This window comes from Elgaria multicarinata, chromosome 5, assembly GCF_023053635.1.
Source record: "Elgaria multicarinata webbii isolate HBS135686 ecotype San Diego chromosome 5, rElgMul1.1.pri, whole genome shotgun sequence".
In the NCBI taxonomy this organism is placed as follows: Eukaryota; Metazoa; Chordata; class Lepidosauria; order Squamata; family Anguidae; genus Elgaria; species Elgaria multicarinata.
Window position 1 is genome coordinate 136,356,710 of NC_086175.1, and position 21,051 is coordinate 136,377,760.

General features: G+C 45.7%; 1 protein-coding gene across 2 annotated transcripts in view; it reads left to right on the top strand.

The window, feature by feature from the left end:
• The window catches only part of ACER3 (alkaline ceramidase 3), a 74,364-nt gene extending 54,395 nt beyond the window's left edge, over window positions 1-19,969 (top strand). Inside the window, exons 9-11 of one of the 2 annotated variants that reach the window (XM_063127289.1) lie at window positions 2,063-2,167; window positions 5,375-5,420; window positions 9,221-9,699. In XM_063127289.1, the coding sequence (XP_062983359.1) occupies window positions 2,063-2,167; window positions 5,375-5,420; window positions 9,221-9,286 (217 nt within the window). In that variant the 3' untranslated portion in view covers window positions 9,287-9,699. Of the gene's footprint in view, window positions 1-2,062; window positions 2,168-5,374; window positions 5,421-9,220; window positions 9,700-11,376 lie in introns of those variants that run through there. The other variant, XM_063127290.1, reaches the window with a different exon arrangement.
• The last annotated feature ends 1,082 nt before the right edge of the window (window positions 19,970-21,051 follow it).

Consider the following 21,051-nt stretch of genomic DNA (forward strand, 5'->3'; position numbering starts at 1 on the left):
GAGTTTCAGCTGCAGAAACTGCTGCTTTACCGCTCTGCGCCACACGAGGCTCAATATGAAGGCTAGTTCCTCCAAATTTATGAGTACGTTGGTACTGGAACCATTTCCGCATGTTATGGGGCATCTTGTCCCTAATCTCACCCATCCCAGATAGCTAGGTGCAGCTCCTGCTCTGGTGGACGTACCTCAGCAGCCTTTCCCAACCTGGCATTCTCCAGATGTGTTGGGATGGCAACTCACATCATTCCCATCTGGCAGGTGCCAGGTTAGGGGAAGTCTGCTCTAGCAATTTGAGTAAGTCTGCTAGGAGTCTGTGCTACGTCTATTTGTGTGCATGCACTCTCCAGCCTGCAGCTAGCAATGATGACTTCAAAAAGTGGACACACAGCACAGCAGCCTCTACAAGTTAGCCCATATACACCAGTTGCTGGGGAACATGGACGGGAGGGTGCTGTTGCACCATGTCCTGCTTTGTTGGTCCCTGGTCGGCAGCCAGTTGGCCACTGTGGGAACAGAGTGCTGGACTAGATGGACCCTCGGTCTGATCCAGCATCAGGGCTCTTCCGATGTTCTTATGTTCTTACAATGTGAAGGAGTCTAACCCCCTTTGAGGAGGCATTGACAATTCTGGTCAAAAGCCCATTCAGCATAAATTTACAGTATTGTAGCTGGGGGGGGGGGGCGGTTGTTTTTGTTTTAGCCCTAAATTTGTCAGTTTGACTCATGCTCAAACCAAAGGCAGTTTCATGCTCAAACCAAAGGCAGTTTCATGCTCAAACCAAAGGCATTTGGCCTACTTTGCCCGAAGGTAACCCTCCCCCACCTTCCCCCAAATGTACATGTGGACCTTCTGTTTATATTTGCTCTGTCTGTTTATGTTGGGTTATATATTTCTATTTGGATTTTCTCCCGTCTATTCGCATTTTATCGGAAATGAATAAGGGAAGCTCTTCTCAGTTAGATGGAACCAGGCATGACGGGCACGGATACATCTAGTACATGGACACCATCACAGTCTCAAGGACCCTGGCTATATGTTGTCCAGGAAGAGCAGATTAAAGGGACCAAGCACCCACGTTGCCACTTGTCCTGCGTACGGTGGCGAGTGCCGGCCCGCCTTTGGCAAATGCGACAAGCAGCCCGCCTCCCTTTCAGTCTGAAGCTGCAGCATTCGGCTGGGATCCTCCTCGCGGTTGTGCAGCGATCCGTGCGCGATCCTTGGGAGGAAGGCCGGGGTTGTTTGGCAGCTTTATGGCCGAGGCAGCCAAAGCTCCTCAGCCACAAAGGGCCAAACCAGCAAGGTTTCCTGCTCCAGAGCCAAGCCAGGAAATGGATCAAGAACCTCTTGAGTGCAGTTTTTCCCTTGGCCAGTCCAAAATTGGCCAAAACTGAACCCTGAAACCCACTGAGCAGTTCTGAGAAGATGGGTGTCATTGATGCTGTGCCTATAGCAGCAGTGTTTACGGCAAAGTCCAGGATAGACTGAATCTGAGCACCTGAATCAGCGCATCCCAAGAAGAGCTTAGCTGGATGAGATTGCTTCACTGATACCACGGCCACCGCGTAGGCCTGCAAATGGACGGTATGATGTCTTTGGACAGATGCAGCCGGAGCGCGTTTCCGCGGTCTCCTTCATAGCCACTAGCGCAGAAACTGCCTTGGAGCCAGGACAAACTCCTTCCATCTCAAATTGACCCGCAGTTGCAAAAAGCGATGCTTGTCTCGCCCTGCCAAAGCCCCTTAGTGCACTGGAAGGTCGTCAGGGTGAGCCATCCAAGAACTTTGCCACTTCCTCGCCTGTAAGGCGGATTCACTTTTCCCTGAGCGCGCAGCTTGTTGAAGGTCACATTTTGATGGCGTAACTGGGCTTCAGTGCCTGAAAGGTTGAGTTCAGCGAGCGGTCGAGCGAAGAAAAGGTTGAGTTCGAATTACCAGGGCTTCCTAGAAAGCTGACGTGGAAGCCCGGGGAACTGGAACGTGTCATTTCTGGTCTGGCAAGTCTATAATTGGGCGGCTTCTAAGGGGAAGAGTGTGACTTTGTTTGTGTTGTTTCTCTCCACAGGGGTTTACGCGAGAGGCTACCTCCGATTGTGAGCGTCGTGACTCAGTTTCACGCTTGGTGGCACATTTTTACAGGCCTCGGCTCCTACCTTCATATCTTGTTCAGGTGTGACGGCCTTCCTTTCCTGTGGGGCTCTGGGTGGGGGGGATTCTTGCCTGTGCCAGGTGTTTACCTGTATGCCATTTTCCTTCCAGAAGATTCCAGTTGCTTGGTAAAAAAAAATTGTTCTGTTCCCATTTATTAATTGCAGCTACGTCCTGGGCTTCTCCTTGCCAACCCCAGCTGGGGTGAGTGGGTAGGTGGCTGTGTACTGCCCTCTCCATCTGGGCTCAGTCCAGGATATGAGATGGTGGTGGGCAGCAGCTAATGCTGTTCCTCTTCACTGCTACCACCCAAGAGGCCCTACAATGTCTGCTACGACACAGGCTCTGAACACCAGGCCTGGCTGCGGACACTCCCTGCTCAAGCCAAGCACCACTGCTTGATACGCCTGAGGTGAGGGATAAAAACCACCTTCCTCCAAACTGTGTGGAGAAAGGGGTTTAAAATGGAGAAGGATTTCAATATGTAAAATAATACACTGTGAGTTATATGTGCTGAGGTGAATTATTGTCAGAGTGGGTGCTAAATGTATATAATCTTCAGATGATAAATGCCAAACAGACACGTGGGATTTTTGTGGTAGTTAAAAACAAAATAATTAACATTTATTTTTTAAAAGTTCACAAGCTTTGTTTCAAATTAAAACATTTAAAAACCTTTTTGAAACCTTTCATCCAATCCTGCCACCCATTCACATACGCGCTTTCCTTTCTCTCACACAATCACTCTTGAGCTTTCTTTATTATCAGTATTGTTTAATATACATCAACTATTTATTCATTTATTTATTTAGAAAATTTATATACCGCTCCCCATTGAAAAATTTCGGAGCGGCGTACAAGGTAAAATGAAAATAAAAACAGAATAAAAGAGTTAGAACAAAATTTAAAAGAAGCAAAAACAGAAATCCAAGGCTGCGTGTTAAAGAAAGGCTTCTTGGAATAAAGATGTTTTCAGGAGGCGCCGAAAGGAGTACGAAGTTGGCGCCTGCCCGACCTCCAGAGGCAGGGAATTCCACAGGAGGGGGGCCACCACGCTGAAGGCTCTTCCCCTGGTGGGCTCCAACCGGAGGATGGATCTATGTGGGACCACCAGGAGCAGACCCTCGGATGACCTCAGTGACCGGGCAGGTTGGTAAGGGAGAAGGCGCTCTCTCAGGAAACTATGAAACTATATAGAAACTATGTGCACACCACACTCCAAAGACACCACTCTCTACACTGAACCTCAAATTCTCCAGACCCAAGTACTCTAAACCTCAAGAGCTAACACACAGAGAGCCCTAAGAGCCCCTAAAAAGTCTCCCTCAATCCCCTCAGTCCTTCCCTTATATATCCCTCCTCCCCGTACATTCAGGCCAACATTCTAAAAACCACAGACTTGTTATCATCATCAGTTTATTGGGCTAGCCGAAGGCCATGACAAATACATCCATAGAAAAGCATACAACTTTAGGGTGGATTCCTGCATTGAGCAGGGGGTTGGACTCGATGGCCTTGTAGGCCCCTTCCAACTCTGCTAGTCTATGATTCTATAAAAGTACACAACAGTTTAAAATAACCAAGAGAACCATACAGACCACCTTAAATTTACTGTGACTAAAGCTCTCATTTCGCTCCGCACTCTGAGTCTCTGTGGCAGTTTATAGCAATTTTATCTAGTTCTCTCTTCCTAATCTTTTTCGCTGCCAGTGCAAACAGGGCCACTTTATGAGTGACATAACTGTTGGTATCGCTAAGGAGGAAGAGAACTGTTTCTGCTTGGGCATTCATGCCTCCATATGTCAACAGCGGTTTCAAGAGTCTCTCTCTTGCGTCCCTATACAGAGGGCAAGTTAACATGTAGTGTGCCATGTCTTCCACTTGTTGTTGACCACAGATACATAATCTCGATTCAAATGGTACCTTGTGGTAGCATCCATCCAGCACTGCAGTTGGCATCACTTGAAACCTCAATTCAATGAAAGCATTTCTCAGGGGCAGTGGCCTCAATTTGGACAGATAACATGCTCTATAGTGTTCTGTTTTTAGAAGAGGGAACCACCGAGAGAATTTAGATTTTTTAATAAGTTGCAGGTCCCTCCTGGAATCTACCCAAAACCACCAATCCCTTAGTTGCTTCTTATCCATGGCTAGAACAAACTTCAATTCAGAGAGATGACAACTATGCAGGAGCTTTTGGAATATTGCCGTCCAATAACAATTGAAACCACAGACTTACAAACTCCAGACATACATTTGGGAACTGACATGTAACGCCACAATGTCCCCCTCCCCATCGCCAGGTGCTGGGCTTGGAGACCTCCATAATGTCTTGTGATCCTTCGGCAGCATTCCGGGTTCCTTGAGGCCCAGTATTTATTTATTTATTACATTTATATACCGCCCCCATAGCCGAAGCTCTCCGGGCAGTTTACAAAAGTTAAAAACAGTGAACATTAAAAGTATACAAAATTTAAAACGGTCAAAAACATTTTAAAAAAAAACAGTATAAAACCAGCAGAATCCATTTGAAAACAACAGTTCCAGGGTCCGTTAAAAAACAAACTTAGCATTGTTAAATGCTGTTAAATGCCTGGGAGAAGAGGAAAGTCCTGACCTGGCGCCTGAAAGATAACAATGTTGGCGCCAGGCGAGCCTCATCAGGGAGATCATTCCACAGTCAGGGGGGCCACCACCAAAAAGGCCCTCTCCCTTGTTGCCATCCTCCGAGCTTCCTTCGGAGCAGGCACTCGGAGGAGGACCTTAGATGTTGAGCACAGTGTACGGGTAGGTTCATGTCGGGAGAGGCGGTCTGTCAGGTATTGTGGTCCCAAGCCATGTTAGAAAAAGGCAGAAAATCGTCACATCAGTCGCCGGCATCACATCAAAAAACTGTACAGAAAACCTTCACAAATTGGGCCTACCAAAAAGTCACCCACACCAACATCCAGAAAGCAGTCATACTTAAAACATGCTCAGTGGTCAGGAAATTCCTGAATCTGTAAGAGACAGCATGACTTGGCAAAGCCCGTCATGTCCGTCTAGAAAAACCACCATGACCAAGAAAGAGAAATAATAATAATGAATAAATACTTAATAATTTAGATCTCAGGTGGCAAAAACATGAGGCTTAAGCGTTTTCCTTAGTAGGGCTGTGTTTAATGGACTAGGTTGCAAGTTACCGGAATGCTTGTTCTAATTGTTTTTCCACTTCTCCCCCCTCTTCTAGCTTATACTCAAGGACCCTTTACTTGAAGTACAGGCCAAAGGTCAAGGTAAGCCACTGGGACTTTTAATTTGACTCCTGTGCAGCAGAACTAGGGCCCTTTTTATGACTGGGGCTTGTTAAAGCAAAGCAAGCAACAGTGGTAGCGATGCCCATATATATTTTTCGTTTCGTTTCTTTCTTTATTCCAGAAAAAACCAAAACATGCCACATACCTAAAACTTGCAATGTCAATATAAAATTGAGGAGAAGATTTAAAGGGTGCACAGGATCCTGAAATCTATTTATGTTATTTTATTCAAAGTTTTATAATTGTGTACCTACTTACATTTACGATTCACACACACACTCAATAAAGTTGTAAACGCTCTTGAGTCATTTCGTAGCAAGTTAATTTTGTCAAGCGCACAATAGTCCACACCAGAAGTTCAGAGTTTGAGGCTTTTCACAGTTAGCTGTTTTCTTTAAGGAGCTTTATTACGACTTGATCTGTGAAGGGAGCACAGCAAAGCTACTATAAGGTAGCTTTCCCTAACCTTGTGCCCTCCAGATGATTTGGATTGCAAGTCCCGTAATCCCCGGCCAGCATGATTCTGGAGAGCCGGTGTGCTGTGGTGGTTAGAAGTGGAGGACTGAGACTGGGGAGACCCGGGTTCTATTCCCCACTTGGCCATGAAAGCTTTTCACTGGGGGGAGTTTGGGCCATGCACTTGACTCCCTGCCTAACCTACCTCACAGGTAGAGGAGAGGAGGAATCATAGAATCATAGAATAGCAGAGTTGGAAGGGGCCTACAAGGCCATTGAGTCCAACCCCCTGCTCAATGCAGGAATCCACCCTAAAGCATACCTGACAGGTGGTTGTCCAGCTGCCTCTTGAAGGACTCTAGTCTGGGAGAGCCCACAACCTCCCTAGGGAACTGATTCCATTGTCGTACTGCTCTAACAGTCAGGAAGTTTTTCCTGATGTCCAGCCGGAATCTGGCTTCCTTTAACTTGAGCCCGTTATTCCTTGTCCTGCACTCTGGGAGGATCGAGAAGAGATCCTGGCCCTCCTCTGTGTGACAACCTTTTAAGTATTTGAAGAGTGCTCTCATGTCTCTTTAAGGAAGATTATGTACCCACCTTGAGCTCTTTGCAAGAGAGGGAAAAAGGCAGGGTGTAAATTTAAATAATAATAATAATAATAATAATAATAATAATAATAATAATAATAATAATAATACCACCACCACTGTAGAAACATGGTTGGGGAAAGTTGATTCTATGATTCAAGTTTTTGTGGTGCCTTTCCCCCCTTTTTTCCGGTATTAAGTAACCAGCCATTTAATTGATCAAATGTGAAACAGTTCCTTGGAAATCTTTTTATTTTATTTTATTTTATTTTATTGCACTTATATACCGCTCCCATAGCCAGGGCTCTCTGGGCGGTTTACAGAAATTCTAAAATTGAGATAAAAACGAGTATACAAAATTTTAAATTCTAAAACACAGAACATACACACATAAAGCATTAAAAACCGTTTTAAAAAACCTAAACATGTGGGTGATTAAAATGTGCCGCCATATGCCTGGGCAAAGAGGAAAGTCTTAACCTGGCGCCGGAAAGATAGCAGCATTGGCGCAGGGGAGCCTCATCAGAGAGATCATTCCATAGTCTGGGGGCCACCACCGAAAAGGCCCTGTCCCTCGTTGCCACACTCCGAGCCTCTCCCGGAGTAGGCACCCGGAGGAGGACCTTAGATGTTGAACGTAGTGACCGGGTATATTCATGTCGGGAGAGGCGTTCCGTCAGGTATTGTGGTCCCAAGCCGTGTAAGGCTTTATAGGTCAAAACCAGCACCTTGATCCTCGTGCGTGGATTGCATGTTCCTTCACCTTGCTCTCTCTGTCGCTTGGGCTGCCTTTCATCAGTGAATCAACGAAAATAGTCAATTCAAGATCTTTTGATCAATTAAAAAGATGCACCTGATTTAATCAGGCAACAGATCTTAACTGCTGTTATTTGCTATCTGAGAAGAGGTGTTCCTCTTGCTTCTTCTCCTGTCAGGGAATGCCTCTTCTGAGGGTGTATGCTGGGACAGATGCATGCATTGTTGCGTTAAACAAGAGGCGGGCTTTTTATTCAAAATGACTGTTTTCTTAATATCAATGGACAGTAATAGAATTAAGTGGCAGCTCTCTCCCTCCACACTAAACCCCACACACACACACCATGCCATTTTTCTTCCGTTCCATAAAGACTGCAGCATTTTAAACTCTAACATAGGCTATGAAAATACAAAACTTCTCCCTACCTCCACCTTCCCAAGACTGCTTAAACTACCCTGAGGCTGCTAACTATTTAACAATAATATGTTAAGTAAAATTGGATGTTAATTGCATTCACGCAATTAACTTCACATCTGGTCTGGTCCTAAAAGATGTCTTCAAAACAAGCCTTTTAAAAGAAACAAATTAAGGCAGACAATATATATATAAAAAAATCCAGCAACTGTAGATTTTAAAACTTATCTCAGGGCACAATGAGAGATGTAAACTTTTTCAGAAAATTTGAGAACATGAGAGGGTTAAAAACAGAAGTTTGGGGGGAAATGGAAAAAGAAGCAAAAAAAATTTAACGCTCATTACAGATCTAAAGCCATTTTGGTACTTAGGAAGAGAAAGCTTTCTGTTCTTAAAGTTATTTTATGTATAACTTCGCTTGCTCATGCTCTTTTGGTTATATTTTAGAACTTTAAAAACGCAGTAAATTTGTAGTTATTGTCTGAATAAATTAGAACTGCATTAAATGATTGCTACAGCATCTAACCAGAACAAGCCCAGAAACACAGGTCTCCATAGAACAGCCTCCCTCAACCTAGGGCGCTCCAGATGTGTTGGACTGCATCTCCCAGAATGCCCCAGCCAGCTGGCTGAGGCATTCTGGGAGTTGCAGTCCAACACATCTGGAGCGCCCCAGGTTGAGGAAGGCTGCCATAGAACAAAACCCAAATTGTCAAGAATGCACATTTACTGTCGAGATTGGCAGTGGTGACTCTACCCACGTGTTGGGAAACTGAGCATAAATGTGTATCAGAAAAATATACTTTAGGTCAATCATTTTAATAAGGAATAAAAGAAATAACCATGCTGGGAATCTTACAGAAAGGATTAAAAAAAAAAAGTTTCCCTCCATGGCTTCATTATTTCCAGGCATTTTACATCTCTAGCCTTTCTATAAAAGTGTTCTCGTTGCATAGTTTTTAGAAATCATTTTGGGGGAATAAAGGCTGGGTAACAATATAAAAATACTTTTGTCTTAAATTCTAAAAGGAAATATTTTGTAATCCAAGGCCGTTGAATTTTTCCAATTTTTTTTTAAAAAAAAATTTGGGGGGGGGGGAGAAAAACATTCCTCGGTGGGAAAAATTATTTCCCTCCTGCCAAATGTTTCCATTCCCCCCCCCCCCCGGGGTCTTCACATATCTAGGCATAATTTCAGAAAACCAGGCTAGAAGTGCAGTTCTATGTATGTTTAGACAAGAAAAAAGTCCTACAACTCCCAGCATTCTGGCTGGGGAATGCTGGAAATTGTGAGGCTTTTTTTTACTGTCGAAACGTATCTAGGATTGCGCCCTAAAAAGTGCTTATGGTGAGCAAGCAAGGTGACTTGGTGGTCCAAAATGCCCTGTCGGACACACACACGTCCCGCTCGGCTCAAGCTAAGCGCACTATTTCTCTTTCACAACTGGACAGATGATCACCCACACTAGTAGCACCTTAAACTTAAAGACAGATTGACAGGGCCATGCGGAAAGATTTTTATTTATTTATTTATTTATTTATTGCATTTTTATACCGCCCAATAGCCGAAGCTCTCTGGGTGGTTCACAAGAGAAGTACACCACTGGTTGCCACCTACAGCCCCCAATTGAAACCACGGCAATGGATCATCAGTGGACTCCAGCCCATCATCACCACAGACACTTCTCTCTCACAAGCCGTGGGAGGCAGACCTGAAGGCCTACAGACCACCTCCTAACCTGAAGCGGATGCTAACCAGCAATAGTACACAGGACCGAGACACAGACAGAGGGACCAGACCATGCAACAGACCCAAGGGACAGCTCTGCCCCCCCCCCCATCTGTTCAGGCAACACTGTCACAGGACCCAACAACACCATCAAGGGCTCTTTCGCCTGCATCCTTCTATAATTTGTGTTACATGCCATCCCTGACTTTGTCTGCTGTTAAGTTCTTAATAAACCCATACACGTAACACATAACACGTGTCTTATTTTTTTCACCCCTTTTTTCAGCTGCGCGTTATCAGATTTCCAACTGCACATTTTCCCCCCACAACTGCACATTTTCCCCCCACAACTGCACATTTTGTGGCCAACTGCGCACTAAGAAAAAGGCCCTCCGGTGGGCAAAAGTCATACCTGCGCGTGTCGACTTTTTTCTCGAGAGGTCTCGCGGCTGCTTTTCAGGGTGGCTTTACAGCAAGCGTAAAACAGATTGTGCACTTTAAAACACGAAGTCCACAACCCAGCCAAAGTGAAATGACTGTTAAGCCTTAGCAAGATAGTTGTGTAACTTTCTGCCGGTAATATCAGTGGGACGGAAAAGTGCTTCACTGGGTCCTACGTGTTGAGAAACGCCCTCCCTGCCCCAGATGCCGTTCTGAAATAACATGCAAGACATGTATCCAAGCGGAAATGTCCACGGATGGCAACTGGCTTACAACACCTAACTAAAACTCTAAACACACAATAAACTTGAATTATTCTTTCCTAGCATTGCCAACATTTTTTTCAGTGGCTTCTATGTCTTTAGCACATTAGTAGGTGATGATGATCACCTCTGTGCTGTGAAAAGCCTCACACACTGATTTTTACAGATCAAGCCGCTTTTAACAGCACAGGAGCAGACCAGGTTATCTAGTCAGTTGGCAACCCTATACCTTACTCTCTCTTGCCTAGCATAGCATCATAGAATAGCAGAGTTGGAAGGGGCCTAGAAGGCCATCGAGTCCAACCCCCTGCTCAATCCTTTATACTGTTAGTTTTACCCTACCCTGTGCCTGTTGGCATTCTCTTCCCCTCCTTATTGTTTTACTAGGATTTTATTAGATTGTAAGCCTATGCGGCAGAGTCTTGCTATTTACTGTTTTACTCTGTACAGCTCCATGTACATTGATGGTGCTATATAAATAAATAAATAAATAAATAATAATAATAATAATAATAATAATAATAATAATAATAATAATAAATGCAGGAATCCACCCTAAAGCATCCCTGACAGATGGTTGTCCAGCTGCCTCTTGAAGGCCTCTAGTGTGGGAGAGCCCACAACCTCCCTAGGTAACTGGTTCCATTGTCGTACTGCTCTAACAGTCGGGAGGTTTTTCCTGATGTCCAGCCGGAATGCTGCTCCCAGGCTGTGGAATGGCCTGCCGGAGGAGACTCGTCAGCTTGACAGTCTTTTAGCATTCAAGAAGGCTGTCAAGACTGATCTCTTCCGGCAGGCCTATCCAGTAGAATTTTAGGGTGCTTTTAGGATGTTTTTAGGATGCTTTTATGTTTTTAATCAGCATTTTATGTATTTTATGCTTATTGTTGTTTCCTGCCTCAATCCAATCAGAGGCGGGTAAGAAATAAATTATTATTATTATTATTATTATTATTATTATTACTACTACTACTACTACTACTATTACTACTATTATTATTTCGCTTCTATGGGGGGAAGTTTAGAAATAACCAATTAAATCACTAATAGAATCATAGAATAGCAGAGTTGGAAGGGGCCTATAAGGCCATTGAGCCCAACCTCCTGCTCAATGCAGGAATCCACCTTAAAAGCCTAAGAACATCAGAAGTGCCCTGATGCTGGATCAGACCAAGGGTCCATCTAGTCCAGCACTCTGTTCACACTGGAGCCAGGGGTGTGTGTGTGTGTGTGTTTCTGTATTCTACCCAGCAGTCTAACAAACCCTCTTTTTCTTTCCTTCCAATAGTTTATCTTTGGGATTTGGCCTATTCTCTTAGTAGAATCGACCAAGAAGCAATGACGAGGGGAGCACCTACCCTGGATGCCTAAAGATGTTCCACAACCATTTTGACTGACACGCTGGAAATTCTCGGCTCTGCGAAGGGATTTCTTTTTCCTCTCTCTCTACTCCTGGAGCCGTGGAGGATCACGTAGAACCAACGGCCGACGCGTCTACGGAAACCACGGCTAGAGGTTTTTCCCCCTCCCGTGTCCGAGGTGTCAAAACGAGAGCGCCATCTTTCTGCATACATGTTGTGTAGCTTGGAGATGCCGGGGCGGGCAGAATCCCACCGTTGCCCGAACGCCAGATACGCATTCCTTTTGGAAGCGAGTCGCCGGGGCTGCCGCTCGGTCAACCGGGCTTCTCCTCTGTGGTTGAAAATTAAATGCTTGTAACTGAATTGTGCAAAACGCCGGAGCCAAATTACGAAGGACGGCCCCTTTGATTTATAGGAGACCTCCCATGTTCTGAAATGCCTTCTGTGCGGCCGCTGGTACATCGTAACCGGGCTTTATTTTGTCACTCTCTCAAAACTGGCTTCTTAAGTGACTTGCACAGATGAAAGGGAGGTGGTTAAAAGTGCTAGTCCTTGTTACAAGTACCGTGTCCCATCTCTGTTCAGAATATCGGGTGTAAATTGCAGGTTTGCTCCATGTGCAAATAAGTAACAACCTCCCCAGGATTTTTAAAATGCATTTTCACTTCTAAGATACTCTTGCCTTGAATGGAGGGCCAGTTGTCCAGTAGTTACTTGGGCACCGATGAAACAGTATTAACTCGAGAGATATAACCCAAGATCCCTGGCAGTGTAGAGGAAGATCCTGGGACACATTCCACTGACCTCTCTGCGCAGGCACCGTGGGGACATTTGGGGCCAGCCTGGAGGCTGTGTCAGCAGGAAAGCGCTTGAGCCACGACGCCGGCTACACCCACTCCCTAACGGACACGCCTGCCTTAGCCACACCAGTTTGGGATGTGAACTTTGGAGGCAGACTTCCAGTCTGAACAAGCGACTCGGAAGCAGCCAAGGTCTAGCGCTTCTTTAAAAGCAACAACTTTACATTCCTGCTTGCTTGCCAGAGTACAAAATATGTGTCATGTCTTATGGAAGGTGTGCCCGTGACCTGGGGCAGTCGCTATCTTTCAGCCTAACGTACCTCGCCGGCTTGTTGAGAGGATAGGTATGTGAGCCACTTGGAGCTCCTTGGAGGATAGGCGAGGTTGAAATGTACAAAATAAATCCAGAAGGCCTGTGCCTTTCTCTTAAAAAGCAAACAAATACAGCCACCACCACCGCCCCAAAACCCAGAAGTGATGGTCTGACCACCTCTTGGCTGACGTGCGTCTAATTCTGCAGGCGCACACCCTGCACATTGATTGATTGTGTGTGTGTGTGTGTGTGTATTTTGCAGTTGAGTAAGCATCCCAGAATATGAAGAGATGCTGATATGTTTGCTCTTGGTAATTGCTTCCGTTGGAAGTGGCTTCAAAGCAGCCTGTTGGACTTCTGTCTAATTGCGATGAAAACGTGGTTGCACGCGCAACTTATTTTCCATGCGCCCTCCTGCATACTTTGCCACAAGGTGACCCAGCCCCCTCTCAAAAGCCAGGTAACCTCCCCCATCTTTTGATGCTGAAATCCATGAACTGCTTTGATACCCAACATATCCACATTCCTTAATGGGCTTCCCAGATGGGTTGGACTACAACTCCCATCACCGAGCCTGCACGGCCAGTCGGACGGCACCTGAGCAGGGAAGGCTCTCCTAAACAAAACAGTCCAACCCATTTCTAATTTGGATCCCCGCCCTGTGATCAAAACATCAAAACGGAGTCATTCATTTTTCTTTGCTAACTTCCCTCCATACACTCATTTGCTGCCTTCGTGTTCTTCTCAATTCATGCCACCACTTAAAAGCAGAAGTCTCACAAACGGCAGGCTTTCTCCTCCCCCACCCTCCCAGCTCCCATATTTGTGTGTCAAGGAAAGTCTTGGAAGGGGAAATCCTTATGGTAGAGGTTCGAAATCGCCCCTCTTTCAGTTCTGAGGGAGAGTGTCCCCTGGGTTGTTGTTTTTCCTCTAGCTTGATTTGTTTGTGGCAGAATATCTCGTCCGTGCACTGAACTACATCTCAAAAGAATGTGATATGATCCTGCAGGGCAAAATGGCATTTTTCTCCCTGTGATCCTAGACTTGCTAGCCCCCAAATCCAGGTCTCCCTCCACTCCCAGCCTTGATTTGTAATGTTGAGAACATAGGGAGCTGCCGGTGTATTTCACTCTGCGTCGGCTACACGGCTTGGCAGCAGCTGTCCAGGGTTTTGGAAAGACGTCTTCCCTAACTCTACCTGAAGATGCCCGGAATTGAACCTGGAACCTTTTGCATGCAAACGATGTGTTCTGCCCATTACCCACACGGAGCCAATTCGCACGGCACCACAAGCCACTGTGGATTACGCAAGCTTGTGTTTAACCCTCGCCGCCTGGGTTTGCACACCATGACAAGCCACTGCTATCACCGGCCTGAGCTCACGTATTCAAAATGGCGGCTGGCACACACCAGGATGGTCAGGGGTCTGGAAATAACGCCCTATGAAGAGAGACTGAAAGAACTGGGCATATTTAGCCTGGAGAAGAGAAGACTGAGAGGAGACATGATAGCACTCTTCAAATACTTAAAAGGTTGTCACACAGAGGAGGGTCATGATTTCTTCTCGATCCTCCCAGAGTGCAGGACACGGAATAATGGGCTCAAGTGACAGGAAGTCAGATTCCAGCTGGACGTCAGGAAAAACTTCCTGACTGTTAGAGCAGTACAACAATGGAACCAATTACCTAGGGAGGTTGTGGGCTCTCCCACACTAGAGGCCTTCAAGAGGCAGCTGGACAACCACCTGTCAGGGATGCTTTAAGGTGGATTCCTGCATTGAGCAGGGGGTTGGACTCGATGGCCTTGTAGGCCCCTTCCAACTCTGCTAGTCTATGATTCTATGATCTTGAGGGTTAATTAACTCACAATGACTTGTCTTGACATGCAAACCAGGTCCCTGTGTGTAATTATATACCATATTTCTTCAATTCTAAGACGCACTTTTTTCCCATATAAACATCTCTAAAAACGGGGTGCATCTTAGAATCGCGGGTGCAATTATTATTCTTAGAATCAAAGCTTTTTTCTGTTGGTGGTACTGAAATTAGTGTGCATCTTACAATCGATGGCGTCTTACAATCGAAGAAATACGGTATATAATCTCTCCCTCTCCCTCCCTCCCTCTCTCTCTCTCTCTCTCTCACACACACACACACACACACACGCACACACAGAGTGGAGGTGCAGAGCACTTGGTCTTCCTCTGAGAGCCCGCTGCGTTTCCATGCCGGATGCCCAGGGCAGGACTTTGCCTCCTGAGCATCTAGCCATGTTTCTATGGGACAGAGCCGCCCACTGAGCTTCTGTCCTGGATGTGCAGAGGGCGAAGCCTCTTCCCACATGCTCAGCATCGAAACCATGTGAAAGGCAAGGAGCATTTCCTTTTTTACCCATAAGAGTGACTGGCAAAAGGAGGGATTGTGGCGCTCCATCCATCCTCCCCCAGATGTACTTACTAGTAGAAAGCCGTTGAGTGGAAATCCTTTTGCAAGACCAGTAGCTTTTGGGGGTTACCTAACAAAGCTACATAGAATAAACACCATGATTCTAAAAGTGGTTTCCCCCTCCCCCCAGAATGCAAATTCTGCCCCAGGCTGCAGTCACTCGAGGAATCCGGAGCATCTCAGGGTTGTCTGCATGAGACAGAAGTGCAGGAAGGGCTCCACAGCCGCTCAGATCTTCCGCCCTCGCAAGCGGTTTGAAGAGTCTTCGTGTTTCTCTCTCCGGTTTAGTTTGGGGTCTTGTTTGACAGGGAGAACCCCACCACACCCTGCAAACGCCCTTTCTCTCTGCGTAGGGGATGGAAGGGGTTCAGAGGCGACTTTGCCCGCTTGTCCAAAGCTCGTCGGTCTTCCTTATAAACGTCTTAACGTGTTTAAATGTTTAAGAAGGGAAGGCTGCTCTCTGCTCATGGCAAAATCAGGGGCAATTTACTAGTCAAGCAAAACTATCTCCAGCTTGTTTCTCTTCGCTTTGCAGAAGCTGGGCTTGTCCGGTTGCAGAAGCAGCCACTGTAGGTAGAAACCTCTGTATTTTTCTGGAGCTGATGAAGCCGCTTGCCATCTGAGAAGGGGACGCACACACACACACACACACACATACACTGGGAGGAACCCCTGGGCATTCCTCGGTTGTGCGTTGCAGCAGTGTAGGAGGAGAAACAGGTGACATTCAGAGCTCTGTCGAGAGAAATCCCGTGACTCTTCAAACCACCTACGATGGTACAGGAGCGTCTGAGTGGCTGTTCCCTCCTTCCTACGTTTTTGTCTCATGCAGGCAATTCTGAGATCACGCAGTTGCCGTGAGATGACTGCCACAGCCTCGTGAAACAAGCCAAGGCACTCTCGTGAGCCTGCCTGCTGCATCTCTGCATGAGCCACTGCTCTGGCTCAGTCTCCTAGCCAGCCTTTGCTGGAGGCAGGCACTTCTTCACCATCTCCCCATTTGGGGCACGACTGGGAGTATCCGATGGCTCTCCAAATGGGGGATGTCGCAGAACTGCCCTCTGTCCAAGGAAGTGGCCTCGAGTTGGTGCGATTGCACAAGTCCGAGCTGGTCTTTTTCGCAAGGTGCGTCCAAAATGTGATCCCGACCGCAGGGAGGGGCGTGTCCTCTTTTGCGGGCAAGGCGTTTTCAGCAAAAGCAAACCCTTTTGTGCTGGGGTGAGGTGTCGGAGTGAAACGTTCAGATCTTCAAAAACTGCGCCCGGTCTCGGCTGCCAACCCTTTCTACAGGAGTCACCGTCTACCGCTAGGCAACGCAAACGTTTCGTGGGGTGTGCCGTCTCTTCTCCAAGTCAAAGGCGCCCGTGTATGTTCCTGATTCATTGTTACAGACTGTACTTTTTAGACTTACAAGACTGTACTTCTTACACCGTGTGCCTCTCTGCGGCCTTTGTATTCTAATTGTGCAGTGCCGCATATTGTGTCTGTTTGGAAAATGGTTTCTCATGAAAGCCAGTCTGCCTTCACCCAGAAGGAAGAGAAGTGGAATGAATGAATAAATGCCAGAACTGTGGGCCCAAAATACATGAGGTTAATCACGTGGCTTTAATTTAAGATCTTACAAAGTGTTTGATTTTTCTCTCCAAGCTATTCACTGCATCCTGTGGGAGTGAGTTCCATAGTTCAACTCTGCACTGTGTGAAGAAGTCCTTCCTTTTATCTGACCTGGATCTCCCACCAACCAACTTCATGAGATGACCCCGTTGGGTTCTAGTATTTTGAAAGAGGGAGAAAAATGTCTCCCTGTCCACATTCTTCATACCATGCATAATTCTGTATACCTCTAGATGTGTCTCTGTTTGGGTTGGTTATCCCCCGGAGCGCAGTAGGTAACTGACAACTCAGTTTCCTGAGCCATCAGTTTACATCTGACCTCAGACTTCTAGTAAAGAAGGTGATCCCATATACCTGAAGTCTGCCCTCTCCTAATTTATAGTGTATTAGAACAAGAAGAGCCCAGCTGGGTCAGACCAAGGGTCCATCCGGTCCAGCATTCTGTTCACACAGGGGCCAATCAGCTGTCAACCAGGAACCCACAAGCAGGGGGTTGGGCGTCTCTACGCAGAGGAAGCCCCGCGGTCGCTATGGATCTGCACTGCATTGGTTAGACGACGCAGGTGCAGCTTCACAGTCACGGCGGGGGCTTCCCCGCGATACTGCGAGAAGGAAAAAGTCGGGGGTTTACCCCGACTTTTTCAAAGGGAGCGATGCCAACACGGCACTTCCGCCCTGTGACGTCGCTCCGGGATCAACCAGGGGCCGGAGCCTGGTGGAAGGCGACCAGCCATTGGTCGCCTTCCACCAGGAAGAATGGGAGCAGCTCTGGGACCCCGCACTCCCTCCTCAGTGTCGGGAGAGAGAAAGTGCAGCACCGAAGAGGGCGATGTGAAGACAGCCCCCCGGACACAAGTGGCATAGCATTCCCCTGACCATGTTCTCCAGCAACTGGTGTCCACTGGCTTACTGCCTCTGCTACTGGAGATAGCACATCGCTTCAATTTGTGCGTGTGACTTGTGTCAGTATAGGGGCAGCGTTCCAGTGAGTGTGCAAACGCCGTTTCTTACGAAGAGGCTATCTCCGTTGCGGCAGCATGCACCATGAGTCAGACTTGGACATCCATGTAATTATCGGCAGATTCATATAAGTGGTTAAAGCAAGACTTGGCTTCTTGGTATTTGAATACTGAACAGTATTAAAGAGAGGCCTCCCTCTTGAATTGCTCTGTCTAGACTTCTTATGCACGCCTTTAGCTAAACGTTTTTAATTCTGCTCCAAGGAGAACCAAGCTGCCGTTGGCAGGTTTTCAAAAAAATAAAAATAAAATCAAGCGCATGTGCCAGTGATGGCGGATCAGGTTTGTGCAGTGAAGTAAAAGGTGGGTTGGTAAAAGTCAATAGCTGAGTGGGTGCTTAGGATCGACGGGTGCCCCCACCCCCCAAAAAAGGAGATTGGGGATTAGTGAAGTGCCGAAATGCCCAAACATTAGCTGAGTTGGCAAACCTGTTCCCGGACAGGGAGTTTTTCTATGTGGAAAGAATAATCTCTCCCATTTCTCCATGGAGAAGCGTTCAGCTATTCAAATTCCTCACTCAGAGGCTGAAGTAATAACAATCCAGGAGCAGAGCTACCAGGGCGGATAAAAATCAACGATTTTTTTAAAAAAATAAAAATAAAAAAATAGGTTTTTTTTTCATTTAAATCGGATTTTTTATTATTATTTAAATCGGATTTTTTTGATAAAATGCTTTTTGAGGAAAAATCTATCTGAAGATAGTTTTCTATTTAAGGTACATTTTAGTCCAAAGGTTATTCATCATAAAATAAGGATTAGTTTTTAATTATGTAGCATGAGGTTGTATATTTATGCAGTGTTTAAATTTTTGGGTAAATGAATTCCATTAATCCATCCACAACGTCATGCTCTTCCGGAGGTGTCTGTAAGGTTATTGGGCAATTTTTCTATCTAGAAGATATTATCACAGATGCTTGGTTTTACAGTTCCCGAAACTGTGAATTTGTGCCCGCAGAGTTCACAATCCTATTGTTCCTTTGCAAATCTATGTACACAGAATCAACCCCTTACCTCTTAAGTGCTAAGTTTCCAAAAAAATCAATGAATAGAGTGCACTTTTGAGGGAAGGGGAAGTCATATGATTAAATCGAGTCTTTCTGAGTAGTGATTTAAATCATGATTTAAATCAAATTCACCCTGGTAGCTACTAACTTCTCTGCTCTTTGTGTTGAATCTAACCTTGGTTTCTGAACTTTTCCCGCTTGCCTTAACTTTTCTTTCCACAAATGTAACGCTCTGGTCTTTGGGATCTGTGTTTGCTGTTCACTTACCTTTTTCTTTCTTTTTTAGCAACACTGAGCGTCATCACATGGGGAGGAAACACCTTCCTTTACTGCCGCTTGTCTGCCCCCGCTTTTGTCCTTCATTACTTCTTCTTTCTGCCCGGAGGGGAAAGAGGAAGTAAACAAAGATTACGTGGCCCATTCAGGGGCTGTTGTTATCGCGATGCTTTTCCTGCACACAGCAGGAGAACATGGCACATTTCGTGTGTGTGTGTTTTTTAAAAAAAGGTCGGATTTGAAAGGGTCTATTTCGCAACGGAAAAACGAATGGTAGCCGGACGGCAGCGTCTCAAGGATACTCGCACATCCGTAAGTGAGCAGTAGTGAGCGTGCGATAAAACGCTCGTCTGATGAACCTCACTTCCTGATGTGCAAAGTGTATTGCATTAGAGGTGTTGCTGTTTTCAGTTTTCCTCCTGTACCCCAAAACCAGCTCTTCGTCGGTGCCATTCACCACTGCCATGTCAGCTGCTCCGTGCGCGTAAGACCTGTAGACTGTTGGGAGCATTCTTTAGACATACCCCTTCACAAAGTCCTCTAAACTATTATTGCTTTTATCTTGTCCTGCCAAATGAATGTTGATTATTGAGCATATTTAATGCACTGATTTTAATGTGGCGTTTGCCATGTGAAACGGAAATGGACCCAGCCTGCCATAAGGGATATGGGATATTTTTGTGTGTGTAAAGTGACCAAGCTTTTTGTTAACACTTTTATTTGTTCTAAACTGTGGGTTTATTGACGTTAAAAAAAAATCCTTTACAGGTGAACATACTGTGTGGCTGTATCACGAAACAGCAGCTAACTGTATATAAAACCCATTGTAATAAACAATGTTTAAGCATTTTGTTATACTATATTAAAATATTTCTATCAGACTCTTGTCAACGAATGATGCTTATATATACTATTATTTTGCAATAAAGTGGCTTTTTGAGATTTAAATTTATTTAATCACTTTACCCTTAGAACATTAATCATGACTTTATAGCTAATATTGATGATGATGATGATGATGATTAAAGGAATCTTGTTTTTAAATAAGAAGATTTCATTGTGGGTTTTTTGCAGGGAGGCTTGTATCTAAAATTCCTTTTCTTGCCCTGTTAACACACATTCTGGGCAAATTACTATAGACCCAGCCTATATATCCTATGTACAAACAGCAAACTCATTCTTCCTTATTATTTATTTATTTATTTATTATATTTTATAATATAATATATAATAAGAATCTTACGGGGGCAGGAGACGTAAACTTCGAGGCAACAATGGATGAAGGCCGATACACCACAGTACAGAGAACACCTCCAATAGTTCCCCAAAATAGTGTCCGCAACAATGTAGGAACAAACCCAGACTATAAAACACATGGTCTTCGATGTCTATATACTAATGCCCAGAGCATGGGAAACAAACAGAATGAATTTGAATTGTGTTATCATGTCTCCCCTAAGTCTTCTCTTCTCCAGGTTAAACATGCCCAGTTCTTTCAGTCTCTCCTCATAGGGCTTTGTTTCCAGACCCCTGATCATCCTGGTTGCCCTCCTCTGAACATGCTCCAGCTTGTCTGCGTCTTTCTTGAATTGTGGAGCCCAGAACTGGACGCAATACTTCCAGATTGGGCTACTGTAATGGGTTGTGCGCTGGGCTGCCTTTGAAAACTGTTTGGATGCTGCAGTTAGTTCAAAACACAGCTGCTAAATTGCTAAGTGGGACCAGGCCAAGAGGACACGTTTTAATGGTGCTTAAACAACTAGGCTGGTTCCAAGTTTCTGCTGAACCCGTGCCCTGCTTGTGGGCTCCTGGTTGACAGCTGGTTGGCCATGGTGCGAACAGAGTGCTGGCCTAGATGGTTCCTCTCTATTCAGCCCTGGTTAGGCCTCATCTTTAGTATTGCATCCAGTTCTGGGCTCCACAATTCAAGAAGGACGCAGACAAGCTGGAGCGTGTTCAGAGTTGGGCAACCAGGATGATCAGGGGTCTGGGAACAAAGCCCTATGAAAACAGACTGAAAGAACTGGGCATGTTTAGCCTGGAGAAGAGAAGATTGAGGGGAGACATGACAGCACTCTTCAAATACTTAAAAGGTTGTCACACAGGGGAGGGCCAGGACCTCCTCTCGATCC